This window comes from Solanum lycopersicum, chromosome 12, assembly GCF_036512215.1.
Source record: "Solanum lycopersicum chromosome 12, SLM_r2.1".
Taxonomy (NCBI): domain Eukaryota; kingdom Viridiplantae; phylum Streptophyta; class Magnoliopsida; order Solanales; family Solanaceae; genus Solanum; species Solanum lycopersicum.
In genome coordinates this window covers 1092269-1116664 of record NC_090811.1, presented here as the reverse complement: position 1 = coordinate 1116664, position 24396 = coordinate 1092269, and the positions used below count along the sequence as shown (strand labels likewise).

The following is a 24396-nucleotide window of genomic DNA, read 5'->3' as shown; positions in this document are numbered from 1 at the left end:
CGCATATATCAAAGCAGAAAGAAAAAGAACTCTACAGAAGTAAAGAAGACGTAGCAAATAATAGAGAAAGCATTACATAACATTCGACGCGTTTACAGCAAAAACATGGAATATAAAAATTTTGTGCAAAAATAAACTGTCTATTTCCTTTGTATGTATTGCTGCAGCTGCAATTTGATTTTACACCTTACTTGAAGAGGAAAAAAAAGAGGAAATTTCTAAAACATAACTCAAAAAAAAAAAAAATTATCATTTTAAAACAAAGTGTCTTGCAAAGTTCTATCTCTAGACCTTCAAAAAGCAGGCATTTCCAAGTCCCCTACAAAAGGAAGTCCAACTCTTCTTAAGTTTTATATAATTTGTGGAAATATTCAAAATTCATGATTCAACTTAGACGGAAAAAGATCTCGCGTACTATAACAGCCTTGATTCGAGACATTCTCCTAGCCGTCCATTCCTGCATCGATGGAAGAACATTAGATTAAAACATAGCATTATCTGACATCGCAACTCGAAGAACTGCAAATGTGCATACATCTATGAGAAGAGAGGATGGGAAGGAAATTTAAGGAAAATATCATGTGTAATAAAACAAGCTAAGAGTACAAGGACAAAACTATTTGGTCGAAGCTCATGCCTCATGGCACGAAAATATATAAACAAGATCTACATGAAAACTAAGTAAAGAAACTCAAGATGATAAGTTTTTCAGGCATTTCAGTGATGACAGTCATGAGCAATGAAATTGTCCTTCGAAAAGCTTTGTCAATTTCCCATAGCCTACCCACAGAAGACAATTTCATTTTAAGAAAAATACTAAGACATGAATTTGCCTCCGCATATTATCTGATAAATAAAAGCTGTGTCGTTTCTAGCACAAGGATCCTTTTATTCTCTCATCACATGTATCTGTCTCAGTGCTTACGATCAGTAGAGGAAGAGACAACAAACCATGAAGGCTACCTGACCATTTTCAAGGTCGGGAAGCCAGTGAGAAAAAAAGTAGACCACCTTTCGGTCAGAAATGGAAGCACAAAAAGGCACGGATGCGCTAATCTGCAGCCATTTGGCAATTGCAGAAAAACCTAACCATGTCACGGTCCAAAGGATTCTTTGTGCCTCAGACTAATTATTTACACTTCTATGAGGCTTTTAGAAATGGAGAAATTGCCCTTTGGGAGGAACAAGTCGGAACTTAGCAATCTAATACCCTCAGTAAATTATGAAAGTAGAGGGGGAAAGAGCTGATGGAATCAGAGAAAGATGTCAAAAACCCGAATGACAACCATCCAGTATACAATAGAACACATTGACATGAAATATGAGGGCCTAATGGACCCGTCTCAAAGAACAGTTGTAAAAGTGGCAACAAAAGGTAGAGGTCATCTATCATTTGTCTTAAAGAAACCGAAATAGAAGTGTTGCTCGATAAGATTATATATAGGAGGCGGGGAAGTTAGTGGATGTTGGCCTTCACTAGGCTCTAAAGAGAGGCTGAGTAAATTAACATTATAAAAATAAATGGAGCTGCTGGTGCATTAGGAATTCCAAATGATACTGTCCTTATTGTGTGCTTCAAGTGCATCAGCAAGAATTTCTAGGACTTCACAGGAAGTGTAAAAAGAAAACAGAGGTCCAGTTGAAAGATTTGTGCGAGGACCAATGAAAATGACAGTTCCCTTTTTGTAACTGCCAGAGATCTTCACACAGAAAGATTTGCCAATGAACGAAAAACAGTTGCAATGCTCTCTTATTTTATTTTCCAGAAGTTAGCATCAAGGAGGAGGAGCTTGAGAGGGTATATAAGGACATGTAACAAGAAGTGAGAAGTTCCAAACGATGTCACAACGAAATATGAGTTATCCAGCATACAAAGAGTTGAATTGAAGTGACCAAGTTTGCAATGCTTAAATGTGGACAATTCGGATATCTAGGCTCAATGCTCCATGAGAATCGCATGATAGATGAAGATATAAAAAAACTGAAAAAGAATGGTAAATGGAGAAGTACAACCAGAGTATTACGCAAACAGAATGATACCATATCAAAGTAAAGGCAAGTCCTATTAGAACGGCTGTAAAGTTAGCAATGGTCTATGATGAGTGAATGTTCGGCCTCTACATCCAACATATCCACAATATGGGCGTTATAGAGATGCGAGAGATAGGATACATTTGCAATCATACAAAATTAAGATAAGAGAAGGTTGTTTAAAATGGTTTAGTCATGTTCTACGTAGAGCTCCACAAGCACTGGTTTGTAAGAGTACGTGTCAAACATATGGTTGAAAGTGTTTAAAAGGGACAAAGTACACCTAAAATGACAAAGAAGGAAGTCTTAAAAGACCTAAAGTCTCTTGGAGTTCATGCAGACTTTAGTGAAAAATAGAATACGATCCATATAGGTGATACGAACTAGTTGAGATGAAGACCACTCTTACTGGTAGCTACCATTAGACAAGTCTAAATGGAGCAAACTAGATAGCGAGAATTTATGTAGCAGGCCCCAACAAGCTTATGGTTAAATTTTAGTTATTGCATTTTTTCAATTGAGACGGTGAGAAGAGATGTTATGGAACGCATGAATCAATTCTATCTATACTGTTATGTGAGGGCTGTTTTAGCTCATCAATTATAGTCTCTACTCCTACAAGAGTTGGTGCAACAGATATAAAGGACTTCCGATCCATTTGAGTAGAGAACGTATACAAATCATGGCGAAGTTTCAGAATAAAACATACTTACATGAAATATCAGATATTACGATCAAACCAAAACAAGTTCAAAAAAAATTCCTGTATTTTCCCATGAAAAAAATTGTTTAAGATCTGGTCAATATATCATATTTAAATAGCACAAATTGATTCCAAGTTTCTTGACTCTATTTTACCATGCTTAACAAAATAAACTATCTTTTAGGTCTTCGATCCCACAATGCTATATCATTTATATAGATATTAATGCACATTAATTATTTGGCCCTCTTTTTGTAGGAACAGTTTACTGGATAAAGTAAACTTTCAAAATAAATACTTTAGAACAAAAGCATCACTTCCAGACCATCAAGACTACATACAACTAGACTTCAATAATAGGGTATGCACTATTATTTTCTGATCCAAGAAAGTCTTGATCTTTTGATGCACGTGGAAATTATACTCATGTAGCTATTACAATTAGGACAGACAAAGAAAATCATAGGCTTAAGTTACAGAAAAGAACGAAAACAACCAAATTATCAAATAAACAGTGTTAAAGTTCACTGTGTTGAGAACCCAATTTCATAAATACCAAGTCCTAAAATTAGTAAACTTTAGCTGCCAGACATGGATTGAGAAAGAGGGGAATAACTAGAATTCTAAGACAACAACGGTACATCCAACAATGAGTAAAATTTAGCCAAATAAATGGAAATTGCCAAAAAGATGACGGGATAACTTGACAGTAACATACACTCTCTTTTCTCTAGGAAAGTAAAGAGCGTAAAGACGAAGTTTAAGCACAATCTTACTCTACGCGAAGAACTTAACGTTGATGCAGATAGCTAGAAGCTTATATAATATGATCATATGAGAGTTATACTTGTCCAAGATAATAAGAATGACAACAAGACAACAGCTTAACCATGTGAAGCTTACCTCTGTTTGGTTGTCTATTGCCAACTCCATAACTACCAACATAACCTGAAGTACTTTGAGGTGACATGTCAGAAGGTCCATTGCCTAGTCCATAACCAAGAGAACCGGTTGCATCCTGCTCAGAATTTGAAGGACGCCAAGTGTGATCATCATATCCCAAACCACTACCATATAAATCAGCTAAAGGGCCCCCATCATAACTACCCCTGGATCCTGATGGCATAGCGGCTCCACGTTTTGTGACGTTTCTGCCATAGCCTCCTGCCATCCCATATATGCTGTCACCATTCACATATCCGAGATTTCCATTTTTGCTAGAAACATTTCCCCCGCCTTGAGAGGAAATTGATGAACCCCAAACTCCACTGTTGCTAAAGCTTCCTCCTCCAATGTTTCCACCACTTCCAGATACTAAAAAGTTGCTAGAGCTTGTCGAGGTCGTCCCATGGTGCAGTCCTCCATCACCCCATAAATTGCGATTTGCTGAGTTTAAGAAAGAAGTGTTTCCTCCCCCACTTCCTCCGTCAAACCCAATGCCACCACCAAGTCTGCTTGAGCTATAATATGGATTCAGTCCCCGTCCATAGCTTAAACTACTGTTAACATTTGCACTACCACCATATCCTGGGCTCAGACCTGGTTCAAAGTTAAGACCCATACCATAACCAGAACCAAATGGAGTAAAGACACTCCTACCCCCAGTGATGGGGCTAAATCTACCATCCATACCGACTCCATATCCTCCAACTGTATTTGGAGAGTATCCCTGTGCATACCCATCAAGGAAGTTATTCATCCTATTTAATCCATAGCTGTACCGACCAAGTGGACTTTGGCTAGGACCTGGGGATAACTCTTTGGGAACAGCGCGCTTGACCTCAACCATTTTATCATTCAGCTCATGGTAAGACTTGAGCAAGACTTTATCCACTGCATCCTCTGAATCATAAGTGATGAATCCAAATCCCCTAGGCCTTTGAGTGTTATGATCATACATAACTACTGCATCTGTGATTGTTCCAAATTGCTCAAAATACTGCTTAAAGGCAGTCTCAGTGACAGTGGATGCTAAACCACCAACGAAAATCTTTCTTGTACGTCCTGGACCAGGACTAGGAGAACCATGAATACTAGGACTGCTTCTACTTGTCGTGCTCTGGTCATCCCGTGGAACTGCCCTCTTTGCTTCTACCTGTAAAAGAGGATTGTAAGAAATCTCGGGTAAATGAAGTAACTAGAGATCTTAAGTTGTGCACTTCTGGCACTCAAAGATCAGATCAAAGTAGAAGACCAGAAACGTTTGATGACAAAATGCTATTCAAGTAAGATTAACAAGCAGCATTGCTTGAGAACATCAACGATACCATGAAGGCCCAGAGCATTTGGTTAAATATTACATCATTTTGGTTATATCTTCGTAACACTGTCATGCTAAGCGGTGATATAACAAAATAAAACCAAATTGGAAAGAATGTAGCAAACTTAAAGATCTTACCATCCTGCCATCAATGTTGTGTTTCTCCTTTACTACCCTCTCAGCAGCAGCAGGATCAGCAAAGACCACAAAACCGAAACCACGAGCACGGCCAGTAGTCCTATCCTTCATAATTACAGCTTCTACAACCTCCCCATAAGTACTAAAATACTCCTTCAGACGCTCGTCGTCTGTGTCCCATGAAATCCCACCAACGAATAACTTACCAAGATCAACTTGCATTTTCCTACAATACCAAAATCAATGGTCATAAAATACTCATTTCCAAACTTTCCATTCAACATTATGCAACGTCAAGCCAAAAAATAAAACCAAATAACATTTGCTCATAGGAACAACCCAACAACAACAACATAACCACACGCGCACCTTACCCCTACCTCGGAAGGACCTCAGCTCAAAACAAAAAGAAATGACAAAGCATTCTTACTACAACATCATAAGAAAAAACCCATTTTACAGAAAATGAGACACCTCAAACTCAATCCAAAATACAATATTAAATTCCACATCCATTACTTAACAAAAAAAAGATATACAGATTAAGGAAACAACAACCAAAACAGTAAAGAACATACCTTTTTTACTGTGAAGTATAATGAAGAGCTTCAGAGACACACAACAATCTGTAACTGATCCAATAATTATCAGATTCAATCAAACTAAACGGATCAAAACAACCCCAACAATGAAAAATGATTTCATCAAACTTTTTTCATAAAAAAAAAATTAACAAATACACAAATCAAGAATCTATCTTTTGAACAATACCCATTTAACAAAATCACCCAAATCAATAAGATCTACAGAGGAGGCACAGTAACTAGAACCGAGGGCGATGTTCTTCCTCCTCTATATTAGCCCTCTTTACTTTTCTGTTCCCACTGTTCTTTTTTCAAGATTTTATCTTTTTTCTTCAAGATTTTTTACACACTATGATAACAATAACAGATTGATTCAACCCTTTTAAAAAGTTTTGATTTTGATGATTAAATTAATTTTTTTTCCTTTTTTTTAGTTTAATTTTTTTTTTTTTTTTTTTGCTAAGAACAAGAAGAATGGAGAATATATGTGGTAATGAGAGAGAAAATTTTGGTGTGATTTGATGATTTGATCTAAAGGATTTGGTTTTGCTTGTGCTCTAATTTGTTTCCTTATATATATACTTTTTGTGAGAAAAATTTGATGTAATGTACAAGGAAAATTTGTTTTGAGTTTTGAAGTTTTTTCTTGGTTTTGGTTTGTGATGTTTTTGATAGAAGAAGGGGTTGTGAATAATAAAAGGAACTTTTTATTTTGGACCAAAAAAAAAAAAGAAAAAATGGACCAAATCTAAAAAAGGAAAAAAATACTACTTATTATTTTTTATCGTACTCCATCTGTCCGATATTATTTGTCATAGTTTTTATTATTAGAGTCAAAAGCTATAAAAAAAATTGACTAATATTTTAGTATTTTTTCATCATATTAATATGCAAAAAAAAATTGTAATTTATAGTACATTTCATATAGTTTTAGAATATCTAATTTTTTGTTTGAAATATCGAAGTAATATAATTTAATTTAACTTTGAAAATTAATCAAATTAACTTTTGAAGATCGCAACATGACAAATAATATCGGACGAAGGGAGTAATAAACTTTGAGCTAAGTTCAATTTGCATATAATTTGTAATTGAAAATTTGTGTGAATTATTTCAACCTCAGTTTGAAATTAGTTATTTCACCATCAAGAAAGGTGGAGGAATAGATGGATGGATGGATGAATTATGACAAACATATATTCGTATCAAATGTTTATGTTGAATTAATTTAATTTATCGTAGGTAAGAACAAAACATACGTTAATTAATCAAAATTAAGTAAATATTATTTATATTCAAATATATGTTATTCATTCATTGATTTGATATTAAAATATGATGCGGACGATTTTCTTACCAATGGAATATCTTTGTTTTTAATTTTGCATTGAAAATCATGGAATAAATAAAAACATAATACATGAATATGGTGCTTAATTTGATTTTAGCTATGTCCTCGAATTTTGGATATAGACACTTAAATTTGTATAAAATTAAACTATTAGGCACACGAGTTTTACATCATAATTCATGGAAGATGTCACATATGACACAAAATTATCATGTGAAATGCCACATAAGATAAATGTGCCTGTTTGTTAAAGTTTACATAAGTTTAAGTCATGTCTATTTATACATACTCAAAATTAAAGGGTATAGATATCAGTTAATGTCAAATTAAAAAACATGTTTAAGTATAAGTAATAATTTTCAATCACAAAAATTTAATTAAATATTAAACAAATATGTCATTGGGATCAATAAAGTCAAGATAAAATTCCTTGACCTTATTATAATACTCATAGTGAAAACAACCTTGTGGCTTTTCATGACAAATATACAAGAAATAATACATATTTGAATATTTAAATATTGGAATATTACATTTAGATTTCAATACCAAATGATTAAAGTTAATTCATTATATCAACTTATGAATATACATGACTGGTTTTTAATTTAGTAAATACAAAATTTAGAATAAAGGTTAATTAATTAATATTATATCATAGTTTCTTTTTTGTGGTGATCAATCAAACACTATGTTATTGTATTCATAATTTTATAACTAATTATTCCAATGTCATTTACCAATCGTTAGGACTCCTTCTATATGAAATAAGTTATGCAAATTATAATATTGAATTTAATATCAATTCTAGCTAATGCCTTCGATTAAATATAATAAATATAAACTACATAGTTTAATATATATAATGGTGTTGGAGAATATAGAATGTATTGCGATCTTAACTCTATTTTGGTGGTGTGAAAAGATTATTTGATAAATCCTCAACTCAAAAAAGAGTAATCAAAGCACGAACGAAGGAAAAATAATAACAGATTAATAAGAAACACCTAACAAATAAAATAACAAAAATACTAATAAATATTGAAAAATAAGATCTACTTCCGTCATTATATTTTGAGTGTGATAATTAGCACAAACACTCGCCACAAATTGGCTCACTAACAAAGCTCGAGACCTTTTGCATCTCGAACAATCACTTATATGGTTCCATTCATGTAGAAAAAGGAGAACTCGTCAATCATGTTGAAGCTTGTCTTAAGAAAAATCAGTTTACAAGTCATATCCCTTGCGGGTATAGGTAATTGCTTAGTGCAAAATTGTTCTATTCTTATGAAATTGTTTTATATTTTGTTTGGTGCACGTTAAGTCCTCCGAGGATATCTCATTTTTAAGAATTTGAAAACACAGTCTTGATGCTAGATTTAAATGAAATTACTATATCATGTATATTTAAATCAATTTTTTTTACTAATATCGATATAGTAAAAGGTAAATTAAGGACGATATCATTATGATATCAAAAAGTTTTAAGGTAATTACATTATTTTATTTAAGCATTATAAAATGTGATAAAATCAAAACAATCAGAAAAAAAGTGGAACATCTTTATTCATTCACTTTGCTCTAATAACTACATGATTCATCGTTTTAAAAGACGTTCTTGAAATTACTTAATTATCATAAAAAATCTTAAGTGAAATTCGTTAACATACTTCAATTTCACGACTGTTGATTTGAATCAAAGGCGAGTCATGCAAATATCAAATAGCGTATAAATAATGTTACCTTTAATAGCTTGTTAGAAGAAAATCTATTCATACATAAAATTAATACGATTTGCAATTTGAAAATTCGCATAAACAAACATATACTCTATAAGTTATGAGAGAATTTAAGTATTATTTAACCTTTTAAGATAAGACGGAATAACTAATAATACATGATAATTAACCTTTGCAGAAAATACTACATAAATTTCCTCATAACTAATTCATATATTACGAATATCAACACGAATCTAACCAACTAACAAACGACTCCTAAATAACTAAGAATATGATATTCAAAACACATAATCTCTACATGATAACTAAACTTCGCAGAAAATACTACATAAATTCTCTCATAACTAATCCATATATTACGAATACTTACATAAATCTAACCAGCTAACAAACGATTCCGAAATGATTGAGCATATGATATTCAAAATACATAAAGAAACATATAAACAAAGTAAAAAATAATAATTACTATGTATAATCCCAACTTAATTAAAGTTGACTATAACCAATATACATTAAAACACCATTACTGTAAAATAAAGAAGAAGTCAAAAATGAAATAGTAATAAAGGAAAAAGTCAAAAACTAATTTTTTTTAAAATTTTTTTTTTGTCTATAATTTGTACCAATCACCATCTAACACGTGTCCCTAGTAGGAAAAACCATTTAGGAAATAATAGTTTCCCTTTCATATAAATCATAAAAAAGCAATCTTTACCAATTTCAATGGCCCCTTCACAAAAGTTTGTTAAGCAAATCCTACGGCTGAGTTCACTCTAATCCAAAAGTTGAACAAGTAAATTTAGATTCTTGATTATTAGTACTAATACTTTTGTATTAGTAATTTTTTTTTTTTTGGTTTTTGGTTAGCTGTGTAGGTAGTAGTACTTGGTCCAAGTCAATGAACAGCTACCCTTTTTGAGTTTCTCTGTTGGTTGATAAGAAGGAATCAAAGAAACCCCAGGTGAAAATTGGGGCAAAATTGAGCAGGAGGAAGAAGAAGGTACGGATTGTTAATTATTTTGTGATTTTTCAGTTTTTTTTTTGGTTTGATGTTTTATTGAGTGTTGTAGAATGTTGTTGTGTTGTAGAGCTTATTTTGTTGTGAATTTGAGGTTTTGAATTGATGGGGTTTGTGAAAAATTGATTCTTTTGGTTTGTTTTTGTACTGCTGTTTCTGGGTTTATGATTTTTTTTTTTTGAGTTTTGTAGAATGGAGATGTGTTGTTGAGCTAATTATATTGTGAATTTGGGGTTTTGAATTGATGGATTTTATGAAAAAATGATTCTTTTGCTTTGTTTTTGTATTGCTGTTTCTGGGTTTATGATTTTTTTTTTTTGAGTTTTTTAGAATTGTGATATGTTGTAGAGCTAATTATATGTGAATTTGGGGTTTTGAATTGATACTTTTGCTTTGTTTTTGTATTACTGTTTCTGGGTTAGTAATTCTTTTTTTGAGTTCTATAGAATTGATATATGCTGTAGAGCTTATTTTATTGTGAATTTGGGGTTTTGAATTGATGAGTTTTGTCCAGTTTGGCTTTCAATTCTTTGCCTTTTGTGTTACTGTATCTGGGGTTTCTAATGTTTTCTAGAGTGTTGTAGAATTTCGTTACGTTCTAGGGATTATCATCTTGTGAATTTGGGGTCTTGAATTGATGGATTTTTTTCTAGTTTTTTTTTCGGAGGTGAGGGAAAGGGAAACGGAGGAGGGGGTTACAAGGTGAGGAATCGAACCTTCATCAACAAGGGGAAAGTTTAGGTAGCGCCAACCAATTGAGCTGATAAGATTCTCGATTGGTTTTTGTTCAGTTTTGTTTTTCAATTTTTTTGTTTTCTGTGTGCTATTGTTTTTGGGTTTCTAATGGTTTCTCAAGTGTTGTAGAATTTCGTTACATTCTAGGGATTATTATTTTGTGAATTTGGGGTTTTGAGTTGATGGTTTTTTTTCTGTAGTTCAGTTTGATTTTCGATTCTTACGTTTATTGTTCTACTATTTCTGGATTTCTAATGTTTTCTGGAGTGTTGTGGAATTTCGGTATGTTCTAAAGCTTATGCTGATTAAAGACTTGTGGTTTAATGGTTACTTGATGTCACTCTATGTTATTAAAATTTGCTATGTTTATGGTGCTAGTTTTTTCTCCTTTCTGATTAATTTTTGCATCCTGTTGAGTTGTTGGTAAGACTCTAGCAGGAAGGTGTTGTGAAAACCCAGTTTTTCTTCATAAACATATGTAGACATTGCTAAATTGGAATGCCAATAAAGTGTCCCAAGATTTGCTTTAGAGTTCATGTTGCTTCGCGTGATCATATGAAATTGATTGGTTCGCCTTGTTCATGGCCCCATAGGAAAATTCCTAGATTTTCAAGTCTTTTCTCTCGTCATTTCCAAAAGAAACAGTGTAGAGTTCAGTTATCTCGTCAATGGCACCAATTCCATATGACTTGTCATGTCATAATATAATAACACAATTTTTCATGGTTACAACTTCTGAAAATGGCGTTCTGTATCAACTATCTATAGCCTTTAGGATACCTACTTATTTAGTAAGTTCCAACTGCACAACCACAACTTAGATGGTCTAACCACCCTATTTTTTCCGTTTTCTTTTCTTTTCTCTCTTTTGCACTTCCACATGGCTTCACTTATCAAGTGGGAATAGTTCAGCTCTTCACATTCATTGATCTTAGAATTGACCACTGTTTTGGTTTGTGTACAGCAATGGGAAATGTTCAAGTAATATCATAAATTGTACGTCTACAAATGTCAGTAGTACTATCACCAGAAAGCAGTTGCAAATTATTACTGCTGTTCCTTTCTACACATAAATCCTAGCTAAGATATAATACAAAAATTGCTCCGGACTTGTAAAAAGAGCGAGAAAGAAACTACATATTTTGCGTGACATGTTAACTATTTTTCCAATTGTATTCCTCCTTCTAGGTGAAAATTTTGTAGAGAGGAAAATTTAGGGCATGGTTTACAGTATTTGTGGTTGTAATGATTAAAGAAATTCAAATATGCATTGTCATTGCGCTTAAGTAAGGTATTTTCTCCAGTAAAGAAAAATTAACTAGAAGAAAAGGTTAGATAATGAAATATGTGTAGTTTGTAGGTTGCAAAATGAAGGTAGCTTTTCTTCTTTCCTTTTCAGTAGTTTACTTCCCAGTTTCGCAGATTCTTCATTTTTTCTGCCGAACCCATGTCGGCAAAACACAGTTGCGGATATGGTATTCGGTTAACCCACATAGAATAGGACTAATTTTGGGGGAAAATTGAGATTTTGATTTCTCAAAATAAAAGATAAAACAAAGTTAAGACATGGGAAATGGCATACCTTCAATCTTTTTTTTAGCTTTTCCTCTTGGTCAATGTTTGCTCTTTATAGATGTTTCTTTTTCATTAAAAAGAGGAATAATTTCTAAATTAATTATTTGCATGTTGATTTTTTGAGTATTAAAATATGTTTTTTTAATGCGCATATCTCTCAAACATTAGAATGTCTTTATAGCTCCACTTTTGTAATTTTGATTTTCTTTAACTGGATCCTAGCACTAGTATCCAAACCTTGATCTGTACCCCCGTATCTTAAATTTTGGATTTTGCTGAATCCTACCCTTGGATCCGCATCCGTGTTGGGTATCCTCACCCAAGTCTGAGCAACTTGTCGGTCAGTACTGTCAACAGAATGCTTCTTTTCCCATGAACTTCTATGTTTTTCTGTTCTCAGGTTCTTCATGTTCAAATAGGTTCAAATTCAATAACTGTTTAACTTTTAAATCACAGCTTCTCTATTCTTGCTAATTACTTCTTTTGAAAATGCACAGCATGATAGCTGGAATATGATTTTGTAAGCCCTATACTTGTGCTTCATTCCCCTGCCAAAAGTGTGTAGAAATTGGTACTTATAATTCAAAGACCGTCTTTGCGCAGGATAATGGGTACCCCTAAAGAAGAGGCAACAGATGAAGTTTTCTCTGAGAATTTAGAGCAGAAGCCGGACCCTGACCCTGCAACCAGCAAATTAGAGTTAAAAGCTGATGTTGTTTCTGGTGAACTGCAGAAGAGGCTGAGTCAATGTGATAAAGAGATTAATGTGTCACAATCCAATCAAGAAGCTATTTCTCTTTCTGGAGTACAAGATAACCAGTCAGAAAATGTGCGGAAGCAACAGGTTGTTAAGAGTGAGGCTGATGCATCTGGATCTAGTCAACTTTCTAGTTTACCAAAGGACTCAGATGCAAAATCATGTGGATCAGAATCTAGTGTAAAAGACAAAGTGGTTTCCGTGTTATCTGGTAAAGCTTCAGATTCTTCAGATCAAATGCGTAGTTCGAACATGGAGGTTTTTGTATCACAGTCTGATCTACAACGAGTAAGTTATACCATAAAGCGTGAGAAAGCTTTGGATAAGTTGCAACCAAGGCGGAACCCTGACACTAGTGCCCATGGGTTGACGTCTGATCAAGGAACGACTCTCCTCAAGGCACCTGAAAAACCATCAGAAGATGGATATAACTGGCGAAAATATGGTCAGAAGCTTGTGAAAGGAAATGAGTTTACTCGGAGTTATTACAAGTGCACATTCCCTAATTGTCTAGCAAAAAAGCAAGTGGAGAGATCACATGACGGACATATTACAGATATCCACTATATTGGGAAGCATGAGCATCCGGAAACTCTAAGTGTTCCCCAGATGTCCCCCGAGTATGTACTCCCTTTGCAAATGAAACGGCCAGACATTCCAATTATCACTGCATTAGAAGGTACCCGAGATAGCTGAGTGAATTTTGAGTTTCTTTGACCTACTTCCTTTACTAATTTTATAAGTGACATTTATCAGCTGAAGGTGAGAAATCTTCTACGCCCCGAGAAACATGTGAACCTAGTAAGCCACCAGAAGCCCCTCTAGCGTTGGCCATTGTATCAGCTTGTGATAGTGTGAAGGTTACGCCTTTGAAGCGATATAAATTAGAAAATGAAGTCGATAAGGGTGATAGTGCAGACTCAAAAAAACAGTATGTTGAAGCCCAAGCTGTGTTTGTCTTTGGTGTTTTAAGGTCTAGATACTCTTTTAAAGTTAATAATTTTGTTATTATTTTGCTACAGAAAAAAGGACACAGTAGCTACGGATGATACTCCACCTGTTAAGTCCCATAGTGAACCACGACACATTGTTCAGACCGTGAGCGAAGTAGATATAATCAACGATGGTCAGCGCTGGCGCAAATATGGGCAAAAAATTGTCAAAGGCAATCCAAATCCGAGGTACATATAATTAATACTTCAAACATATATGTACAAATTTGGTATGCCCATGCCTGAATTTTTCTTTTATCAGCACTTTTGAATATCAGGTGTTATCGTTCCTCACTATCTGTTTTTTATTCTCAGTATATTTTGCTGCAGAGCTTTTAGATAGTAGTCTCATGATACGTATAATGCTGTCAATGATAGTAAAATCTAGAAAGTATACTGTTGGTGGAAAAAAGATCTTTCTTTATGGGTCACTTCCATTTCTTGCAATTATTTATAATCTGGAAAGATGGATTTAAAATGAAGTTCTGCGCATTTGTACTCGTCTAATGGTAATCCAGAAAATTATGATTTTTGCAGTCAGTTATCTATACCATGTTTTTCCTTACTCCTTTGTTTGGATTGATAAGGTGCAACGAAAATTCAACAGTTGTCAGACATGAGTCGAATAGTTTTTGTTCCTGTCAAATATGAACTATGCTTGATAATAGTGCATGAGTGGTTGCTTAATGGATCATATTTTGCAAACAATTGCTATAGTTATGGAAATTTTACATTCGGCTTATCTACTTGTAAAGAAATGGATCTTAGGCCATCTAGGGGGACCGCCCATTCCCTTTTTAATCTGATGTTGGACTCTTCAACACTACAGAAGTGTATTGATACAATGACATAATACATAAATATACCTTTTAACTTGGCTTCAACTGACATCTATGCTCTCCGACTTTGTATTTGCACTAGTAGACACTTATTCTTGTAATAAATTGAACAAGTAGACACATGCGTCCTACGTGACATAATACATGTAAGGCGCCATGTAAGACACAAAATATGCCACGTAGGACAATTTGCTCACTTTTATACAAGTTTAAGTGCCTACTTGTGCACACCCATAGTTAGAAGGCATCGATGTCAGTTGAGACCAAGTTAAAGGGCACGTTTCTGTGTTCTGCCTAATACAGTCCATTATCAACACCATACCCTAGTGAAATAATTTTTTTATGTTTTGTAGTCCCCGTGAGGTTCCACTTTGTGTGTTGCTTTGATTACTTGTTTCTTATTTTGGTAACGTTTCTATCTGAAATGCTTTTTCTTTCTCTAATGCCAACTTCTCCATCTGTAGGAGTTACTACCGATGCTCGGTTGCAGGTTGCCCTGTGAAGAAGCATGTGGAGAGGGCATCCCATGATCCAAAATTAGTCATTACAACATATGAAGGACAGCATGTCCATGATTTCCCAACGTCTAGGCCTATAAGCCAAATTTCAGTAGCACCTGATGCCGGTACAGCAGGCATACGTGAAGACTCCAGAACCGAATCAGGTGAAAAGAAACATGTCGTGGAGTCCAAAACTGAATCAGGTGAAATGAAACATATCAGAGAGTCGAAAACTGAAGCAGGTGAAACCAAACATGTCAAAGAGTCCAAAGCCGAATCAGGTGAAAACAAACATGTTGGAGAGTCCAAAACTGAATCAGATGGAAACAAACACGTCGAAGAGTCCAAACCTGAATTGGTTGGAAACAAACATGTCGGAGAGTCCATATCTGAATCGGGTGAAAACAAACATGTTGGTCTTGACATGGCTGTTCATATTGGTGCAAATTGAGTATCAACCATCTTATGCAACAAAACAATCAACTTATGCAGAAGTAGAGTTTCTTACAACACCAGTCTTCCAATCTTACCAAATTTGTTCAATCATTCTCTTCCTGAAGGGGAGAAAAGAAGGTTACATTTCATAGGTACACTTCTTAACTTGTTATTGGCAATGGAGCTGTGTTATCATATATTCACTGTATAAATTATGTTTCTTAGCAAATGGGAAACAAATGTTAGGTTTTTATCAGAAATAACCAATTATTGACAGTTGATCAGGCTGTTTTACATAAGAATCAAATCTATAATATTATAAGTAAAAAACTCCAAAGTAAAAAGTTGAGTTACCATTTGTCACGTGTCAAAGGGATGTGATTGTTTTATGAAAACAATCGATTGTTTTCACGAATTCGAGCCGTAAATAACCACTTATAATGCTTGCATAGGGTAGATTGTCTATATCACGTGTCGAGGGATGCGATTGTTTTCTCAACTCTGCTAATACACTACTCATAATGCTTGCATTAGGATAGATGGTCTATATCACGCGTCAAGGGATGTGATTGTTTTCTGAACTCTGCTAATACGAAATGATTTGTGCATCATTTTCTTTACACTATTGGACAATATTGACAATGATAATATACCCATGAAATCCTACCATTGGGTGTTTGGGGGTGGTAGAGTGTACGTAAACCTTATCACTATCCCATGGAGGTAGATACACTGTTTCTAAGAGTCCCCTCAGCTCAAATGCATCAAATTCAAGCAAAAGAAGAAGAAAAAAAAACGCATAACTGTTAATGATAAAAATAATGAAAAATCTATAAGAAAGAAACAACATAACAATAATATAATAGTGCGATAAACACAATAAACAACTATGACAAAAACTATACAAGAGTTCGAGTAGTGCTACGACATGCACTAACAAGTCTACGCCTATACAATGTAAGATAACACTCCACATTTACTAGCCTTCTACTTTAATATGCGACCTCTACTCTTTCCTATCTAGAGTTATGTCTCCACGGTAATATGAAATTGCGTCATATCCTGTTTAATTATCTCTCAAATATTTTATCGACCTACCCCTACCCCCTGCGTATCCCTATAAAACCAACCTCTCGCACCTCCTCACTTACACGTCCATGCAACTCCTTTGGACATGCTCAAACCATCTCAATCTTGCTTTTCTTATCTTGTCCGCTACAGGGATCATTCTCATCTTCTCTCGGATAACCTTATTCCGATTCTTGTCATTCCTAGTATACCCACACATCTATTTCAACATTTTCATATCCATAATATGGATCCTCCGAATATATGCATATATTTTTGATTGGCCAATACTCCACATCATATAATAAAAATTGCCTAATCATCCCTCTATAAAACTTACCATAAACTTATATGGTACTTGAACAATATTTAACTAACTTATTTAGCTAGTGGACAACTTTTTTTCTATTATATTAGAGAAATAATTTAGATAAGATGTATGAAAAGATTTGATGCTCTTGTCTTTTATCTTTTGACATGATCTCATTTTACTTATATAGAAAATTATTTGTTGGGATAATGCAACTCTTGTCTAAGTTCATAGTACACATCTTTGTGATCCTTCCCGTATGGGATACTTGTCTAAGACAAAAATAATTAATTTGTGTGTTAAGAGATTCAAAATTTTCGTATTCCGTATGTTATTTGAGTTAGAACTTAAAATAGTAATATCTTTAATTATCGATATAGATTATTATACATCAATGCAAGGCCTATTCGAGGGTGATGCTTCCAATAAGATTTTCTTCATATTCAGGACTCAAACTCGAGACTTCTAGTTAATGTGAAGCACTTCCACCAATGCAACACAACTCATATCGGTTATCTATTCACTTTTACTTATCCACAATAATCTTTTTTATTCATTTAAATAATAATAAGTATAATATGTTATACATATATTTTATTATAATATCCTTCGAGTGGCCCATGATTTGAGTTTGGGACTTCAATGCTAGAGGTTTCAAGTTCGAAACCCTTGCAAGCAAAACAGTGGATTTGCCTTCTTGGTTGATTTTGGTGCAGGTTACCTCTCTTATGTGGTTTGCGAGCTATTGCATAGAAACGAAACTTTTACCTCATGTGCGCACTCATAGGGTGATGAAGCTTTTACCCCCTATGCGCACCCATAGGGTAACGGCTGCGGGTTTACCTTTTCGTCAATTTTTTTTAATCATAATATCCATTATTATCAACATATTTCAATTATAAAACAATACATTTTTTTAAATATGCTATAACAAAAATATACGTACTTGAACCAAGAGTCTTTTGGAAGTAATTTCTGTATAGTAAAATCTCTTTACACTCTACATTTTTCAAATCACGCTTTGTAATATTTCACTAAATATATGATTGCTATTCTTTTTTATATATATTTAGTGGATAAATAAAAATGAACGAGATTTTTTTTAAAACCGAAAGGAATACACGTGCTACATCCTCAGAGAGAAATCGCGTGGAAGTAAAAGGAAGCGACACAAACATATAATTCCGCAAATAACATAAAAACAAACAAATGGGGCCCACTTAGTTACAAAAAAGAGAAACAATATATTATATACAATGAAAACTTTATAATAAAAAAAAATTAGCTGAATTTTTTTCATTCTTCTCTCTTAGCTTTCCCCAAAAAAAAATATGTAGAAAAATTCAAAAACCCTAAATCAATACAATTTGATTATTATTATTACAAGGTATGTAATTGATTTGTATTTGTTATTAATTGTTTTCTATGAAATTATTATAATCTCATTTTTTTAAGTGTGTTTAGGTGAACTCAATTTTAGTTGTATTTTGATTGTGAGAGATGATAGTAAGCAAAGAAAAACCACCAGAACCACTGGATTTCTTCATTTGGACAGTTGAGGTATTTTTTTTTAAAAATTTTGGTTGAGTTTTTGATTATTTGATTAGTTTTGTAGATCTTGTGAGTTTACTGTTATTTGATTACTTTTGGAGGTTGAGGATTTAGGTGTATGTTGTTCGGATTTTTCAAAAATGTTCGCCGGTTTGTAATTTTAGAGTATTTGATAAGGGTGCGACATTGAAAGTAAAGAGTCGATTAAGGTAGAAGAAGGTTAGTAGGTAGTCTGAGTGTTGTCTCCCTGCATTTTTAGTTGAATGAATACTAATCTTATAGGTTTTTGTCTTTTGATTTTTGTTAACGCTGCAGAAGTCAGTTGATTTTTTCGATCGATTTTGATTGGGGGCTTCTGATAAAAAATGAATTTAATAGGGGATGGAACTGTAGTCTATTACGCAATGATGACCAGAGCTCAAAGGTTGCTAGATGTAGGCCTCACAAGATTATTAACCGGTTGTTGAATTCTCCAACCTTAGTTATCGATCTTGGGTCTCTCCTATTTATTTTCTCTCCTTACTTGATATTAGAGTCATAGCCATAGGTTGGCTTTTGAAAATTTTGATTCAAGATTGGGCGAGTGGTAGTAGATTTTACTCATATCTCGTGTTGATAGACTAAGATAGAATTATTAAGGTATGGGGCACATGTATGGTATCCTATCTTGTTAGCAAGGATTTGTAAGAGATTGTTAATGTGTAACACAAGTCCTCCTAATGAATTGAGAATAGAAACACAGTCAAGAAGTGGAAAGTTGAGGCCAAGTTCATCCTAAAGAGGTCTATTTTCGATAAATTATTTGATCATATAATAAGTTGTAGATCATCTCATAAAATATGAAGGACCCTCGATTGGTTGTTCAACAAGAATGAAACTCGACCATAAGTATTGGAGAATGCTACTAGCCAGGTAAAGGGCTGGTGTATCTATCAAAGAAGGGGAAAGAAATGCTCTTGTAGTCTATAAGGGAATTTAAAAGGTAGGTACAAACAAAGTTGCTCTAGAGAGGAGACACATTCTCAATTCCAAGATGGTTCAAGCTCGTCAAGAAAGAGTTTTGCTTTCCTTTACACGCAAACAATAGTAGACAATAATAAATTAGAGACTTTCTACTAGCCCAAGTTCGATAATTAAGGTTGGAGGACTCAACTAAAAAGGCCACTTTGAAAGAGAAAGATGATTTTAGATAGTAAATCATGGATGTGCTACAAAGCTTTTTGGAAATTGACTGAGTTACAAAAGCACAAGAGGACTCCTACTTATACTTGTCTAGAGATGGTTCTAGATATTGTCTAGATATATCTATAAGAAGGGTCTATTTGACCTTATCTTCTTGCGTGATTCTAGAAGATGTAGATATTTCTTCAAGATATTACACTAGGTCATTGTAGAAACCTTATTAAAAATCCATGATATTCCAGAAGATCAACTTTAATTGTTTCACACTCATCCTTTAAGTGATTTTTTGGAAATTACTCTAAGCTTGACGATGAAGAACCCAAGCGAAGCTTTAGGAAGTATCTTGGTGAACATATCATCAATATTTTCTTGACATCGCACTTCTAAAGTTTTTATAGTTCCATCAAGAATTTTTGTCGGATGAAATGATGTTCCACCTCAATGTGCTTAGTTCTTGCATGGAATATAGGATAATTTGCAAGCTTGATGACACTTTGATTGTCTCCATAAACTTCCTTTGGCTTTCATATAGATAACTCTTTGGAGCCATACACATTCTTGATTCTTGAGTACCGACAATGGCTTTTTTATGATCCACCTCCGTAATTGATAAATAAGTCGAGTCCTGCTTTTTGTTGCACCAAGAAATACCTGTTCCTCCAAGAGTAAAATATAGTTTGATATAGATTTTCAATCATCCAAATCGCCACCAAAATCAGCATCAGTATTACCCGTTCTACATGCTACATGCTACAGCATCAGAAATACCTGACTTTTAATAAATGGCATGTTCCATCTTTATGTTGTTGTTGTGGTGAATTGATATTCTACATGCTGCTTCAATGTTTTTGTCACGACTTTTCATAACAAATCCATTTGATAGTTTCACCAGAATAAGACTAAGAAACTTAGTATTGATCAATTAGTTTCTAATAGAGGGAGGAAGAGACAAAAATTTGTGGTTATGATGGAGAAATTGAAAAAGAACACTTAAACATAATTTGACATAACAGGGCCATATTGGAGAGACGAAGTGATGAATTTTCTCCCGGAAGACTAACTAAATCATAAAATGAGTTTTTTTCCTCCTTTCTTCTTTCTTCCCCTCTAGTTTTGGGGTGGGTGGGTGGTGGGGTTAAGCGTTGTTCATGCACAAGCTTAGCACTTCGTTTTGACTCCCTTTCCACCTTCCTCGGAGTCAAACTCTATTTCAGCAGTTCCTTGTTCTGAAACTCATGATCTATTGTTGCGTCCTTCAATCAATCATATCTTTGCCTCGGGTCTTGAAAGCAATTTCATCTGGAAAGAGGAAGAGGTTCTATAGAGGGAATATCAACGGAAGTCTATCTGCTCTGCATGTGTGCATTATGCTTTCATCCCGTAGAAAAAGTTTTTTTCTTTTGCACTATTTTTTTGTTTCATTTTGTTTAGCAAAGAACTGCTCAACTAACTTTCTTGTCTATGCAAAAAGGTGTCATACTTGAGAATTTTGTCATTCTAAAATAGAAGTAAAAAATTGATTGTTTATTTTGTCGACTCCGCCTATAAGAGCGATTAAGTCCTTTTAGTTCACTCTGTCACTTTTCTTGTTTTGAAACTGGTACTTTTAAAATGACACTGTGTCTCTTCTGGACAACTATATGGCCGGTTTGCTTTGCAGTTATTTGGTACTGCTTGGTCATCCATGATCTAAACGTGTCAATTTTGAGGATTAGGCATCATGCATGGTTAGATGGAAACAACAAGTTGAGGTGTAAGGTTTAAAACATTCAATTACTGTTTATATGTAATTTTGAATCTTGAAAATTGTCATCAGCAAGTAATCATATCTGAATTGTACATAAATGCCTCTCTGTCCTACTACTGTGTAGGATAACAATATATCTATATTGTGTATAGACTAATGAGTTGGAAGTTATATGGATGACATTTTAGTTAGATATTTTGCCAAAATAGTAGCGGAGTCAAATCCGTAGACATGTGTGATATGCCTAGGTTAATGTAAAACCATGATGCGGGGCTAGGTCCGAGTTGAGGAACAGAGTGACTTATTTATGGGAGCATCTGTTCCTTGTGTTCTTCAAAAGTCAAAACCTAAAAGAAATAGTGAATGGATAATATTTTGAATAATTTGAGCTCATGTAATTAAGAGGTGAAACGATTTATTTAGTAGGTTTAGATAACTTGCTTGCGATGAGGTCCCTCCTTCTGTCAAGTTTTTGTATGATAAGTTGACATACTGATTCACTATTTCAAAGAGGTCGATATTCTTTTTTTTATTCTTTGGCATGATAAAATACGTCCACGAGGGAATGCAAAAATGACTGACATTCTGTTACTGCTCTTGTTTTGCCAGGATGTAGGTTTATGGTTAGAAGAAATAAAGCTTGGTAGCTATCGTCAAATTTTCAAAGAAAATGGTGTTAATGGAGAATATTTGGAGGGGATGTCCATGTTCACGACGGAACAGATTCTTCGGTTTATAAGAAGGTGCCACATGAAATGGGGAGACTTCATTACATTGTGCAAGGAGCTGAGGCGGATAAAAGGTTCCTATAATCTCTCTCTTGGCTCACAGATGAAACCATATCTTCTGTTAGTTTGACAACTTTCTTTGTCCATCTTTCCAGCAATACAATTACGTTTTGTTATGTTGTTTTTAATCAGCTTTGAGTGGCGACACACTTGTGTTTTCTTTGTCATGTGAAAAGACCTTTTGCAAAACTTGAAGTTGGGACTTGTACACTTGCCAATATGGTGTGATGGTTCCATTGCGCTGCTTCTACCTAGTTAGTTATATGTGTTCTGTTTTGAATTCATCGGATTCTGCAGACATATTTTGTGATCTGGTTTTGATCGTAACGTCAAGTACTACTGACAATAAAACTCTCTACCGTAGTAAATCTTAACAGATTTATAAATATACTTCTATTTTTTGAGATAATTGTTAAAGTTGTTGCCGTGTGACTAGTAGGTCACGGGTTCGACATGTGAAAACAACCTTGCAGAGATGCTGGGTAAGGCTATGTATAATAGATCGTTGTGGTATGGACCTTCCCCGAACCCCAAGCATAGCAGGAGCTTTGTGCACCGGGCAGCCATTATCACGGAAAGCTATTAAAATATTTTCGTGAATCTGCTGTTGCTATTTAGGAATGAAGTTATCGCTATTCTTTTACTATTTGCTAATTTGCTATAGTTCCTTTTATCTATATTGACTCAATTTATGTCTTCAGTGGCTTGCTTGAAGGGAGAACAAAGAGTCCGGCGACCATGGTGGGCCCCGTCTTGTATCTCCGTAGTGTTTATGAAGACGGCCAAGCGTAACAGGCAGTGTAGAGTGGTTTCACTGAAGCTGGAACCTTAGACACTAATTACGCCATCTTTGCGCATCATTAGTTATAATATGTCCAGAGAAGTGAAAAATCGATCCCCGTCAGTTATTTTCCTTGTAATCCCCCTCTTCTGCCCAAGCTTTTATGTATACATAAGGTTGTAGTCTTTACATTTTTAGTTTGTGATGTTTATAGTATCAAATCAAGAAAATAGATGACTTTTATGTAAATTTCAATGTGTAATGTGTGAATAGTTTCTAAACTTGAATTGTAAGCCGGTGTAATTTGTCTCTGATTTGGTTGATCTCATTAAAGTCGTTTTAGATTTGCCATTACTTCATACTTTTCATTGTGGTTTAATGTTTCAATTTTTATAGCATATAACTCAACAACAAACAACTAAATGCGCTTCTACGCGTGTGAGTGCGCAACCAAAGAAGGTAATTGCAGAAAGAGAACGGACATCAAGTCCAAACTAGTACATCCCTGTCAGGGTCCTGACGGCCAAAACGATCCATTTTTAAGGTCAAACAAGCGCTGAAGCAAGTAAATTTCATTTTGCCGATTTTTGTATACTATTGTTCATTAATTTTTTGTGATCCAGAGTTTCAACGTCTTTTTTGCCAAAAGCTTTTGTCGTCGTCCGTTAAGACGTTATCTATGGAGCCAGTTGACCCCGATGGTCAAAACGACCCATTTTGAAGGTCAAACGAGCCCCATCATTTTGCCGATTATCGTGTGCTATGGTCTACGTCATTTTTGGTGATCCGAAATTTTAATTTTTTTTGAACGTCCGTTGAGATGTTATCTATGGAACTTGTTGGCTCTAACTTCCAAAACGACCAATTTTGAAGGTCAAACGAGCCCCGGAGAAGGTAAACCTCTCATTTTGTCAATTTTTGTGTGCTATAGTTCATTATCTTTTTGATGATCCATAATTTTGATGTCTTTTTTGCCTAAATTTTTTATGAGCATCCATTAAGACGTTAGCTATGGATCCAGTTGGCCTTGAAGGCCAAAACAATCTATTTTGAAGGTCAAAAGAGCCACTGAGCAGGTAAATCCCCCATTTTGCCAATTTTAGTATGCTAGTCCATGGATTTTTGATGATCCAGAATTTTGATGTCTTTTTTGCTCAAATTTTTCGTAGACGTCTATTAAGACGTTAGCTATGGAGCTAGTTGGTTCTAACGGCTAATACAATCAATTTTTAAGGTCTATTTAACCCTGGAGCAGGTAAACCCTATTTCGCCGATTTTCGTGTACTATAGTCCATGGATTTTT

At 34.4% G+C, this 24396-nt stretch overlaps 3 protein-coding genes across 8 annotated transcripts; 2 read left to right on the top strand and 1 right to left on the bottom strand.

The window, feature by feature from the left end:
• Nucleotides 1–58: 58 nt before the first annotated feature.
• On the bottom strand, nt 59–6465 carry LOC101256558 (heterogeneous nuclear ribonucleoprotein 1). 2 transcript variants are annotated; one of them, XM_010315380.4, is made up of 5 exons: nt 5711–6460; nt 5133–5358; nt 3638–4829; nt 416–457; nt 59–319 (listed from the first exon to the last, which is right to left on the bottom strand). In XM_010315380.4, exons 2-4 carry the CDS (start codon nt 5352–5354, stop codon nt 444–446), a joined length of 1428 nt encoding a protein of 475 aa, XP_010313682.1. In that variant the 5' UTR covers nt 5355–5358; nt 5711–6460; the 3' UTR covers nt 59–319; nt 416–443. The 2 variants fall into 2 exon arrangements, with proteins under 2 accessions (XP_010313682.1, XP_004251544.1); XM_004251496.4 differs by having other exon boundaries at nt 59–457; nt 5711–6465.
• Nucleotides 6466–9506: 3041 nt separating this feature from the next.
• LOC101256064 (WRKY transcription factor 1) lies at nt 9507–15947 on the top strand. 4 transcript variants are annotated; one of them, XM_069292413.1, is made up of 6 exons: nt 9512–9815; nt 12747–13579; nt 13657–13831; nt 13923–14081; nt 15196–15395; nt 15435–15947. In XM_069292413.1, exons 2-6 carry the CDS (start codon nt 12751–12753, stop codon nt 15680–15682), a joined length of 1611 nt encoding a protein of 536 aa, XP_069148514.1. In that variant the 5' UTR covers nt 9512–9815; nt 12747–12750; the 3' UTR covers nt 15683–15947. The 4 variants fall into 4 exon arrangements, with proteins under 4 accessions (XP_010313681.1, XP_069148514.1, XP_004251542.1 ...); XM_004251494.5 differs by having other exon boundaries at nt 9537–9608; nt 9683–9815; nt 15196–15947; XM_010315379.4 differs by having other exon boundaries at nt 9507–9815; nt 15196–15947.
• Nucleotides 15948–18284: 2337 nt separating this feature from the next.
• On the top strand, nt 18285–23447 carry LOC101255765 (uncharacterized). 2 transcript variants are annotated; one of them, XM_004251493.4, is made up of 4 exons: nt 18285–18431; nt 18509–18604; nt 22134–22326; nt 23014–23447. In XM_004251493.4, exons 2-4 carry the CDS (start codon nt 18545–18547, stop codon nt 23142–23144), a joined length of 384 nt encoding a protein of 127 aa, XP_004251541.1. In that variant the 5' UTR covers nt 18285–18431; nt 18509–18544; the 3' UTR covers nt 23145–23447. The 2 variants fall into 2 exon arrangements, with proteins under 2 accessions (XP_004251541.1, XP_019067043.1); XM_019211498.3 differs by having other exon boundaries at nt 18303–18431; nt 18500–18604.
• Nucleotides 23448–24396: the final 949 nt, after the last annotated feature.

What these genes read in the sequence shown, in the direction of transcription:
- LOC101255765 (XM_004251493.4), top strand. Translation starts at nt 18,545, where the DNA reads ATGATAGTAAGCAAAGAAAAACCACCAGAACCACTGGATTTCTTCATT. An exon ending in TCTTCATTTGGACAGTTGAG is followed by an intron (nt 18,605 to 22,133) that starts GTATTTTTTTTT and finishes TTGTTTTGCCAG; the next exon opens with GATGTAGGTTTATGGTTAGA. An exon ending in GGAGCTGAGGCGGATAAAAG is followed by an intron (nt 22,327 to 23,013) that starts GTTCCTATAATC and finishes TTATGTCTTCAG; the next exon opens with TGGCTTGCTTGAAGGGAGAA.
- LOC101256558 (XM_004251496.4), bottom strand. Translation starts at nt 5,354, where the DNA reads ATGCAAGTTGATCTTGGTAAGTTATTCGTTGGTGGGATTTCATGGGAC. An exon ending in ACAACATTGATGGCAGGATG is followed by an intron (nt 4,830 to 5,132) that starts GTAAGATCTTTA and finishes CCTCTTTTACAG; the next exon opens with GTAGAAGCAAAGAGGGCAGT.
- LOC101256064 (XM_010315379.4), top strand. Translation starts at nt 12,751, where the DNA reads ATGGGTACCCCTAAAGAAGAGGCAACAGATGAAGTTTTCTCTGAGAAT. An exon ending in AATTATCACTGCATTAGAAG is followed by an intron (nt 13,580 to 13,656) that starts GTACCCGAGATA and finishes GACATTTATCAG; the next exon opens with CTGAAGGTGAGAAATCTTCT. An exon ending in AGTGCAGACTCAAAAAAACA is followed by an intron (nt 13,832 to 13,922) that starts GTATGTTGAAGC and finishes ATTTTGCTACAG; the next exon opens with AAAAAAGGACACAGTAGCTA.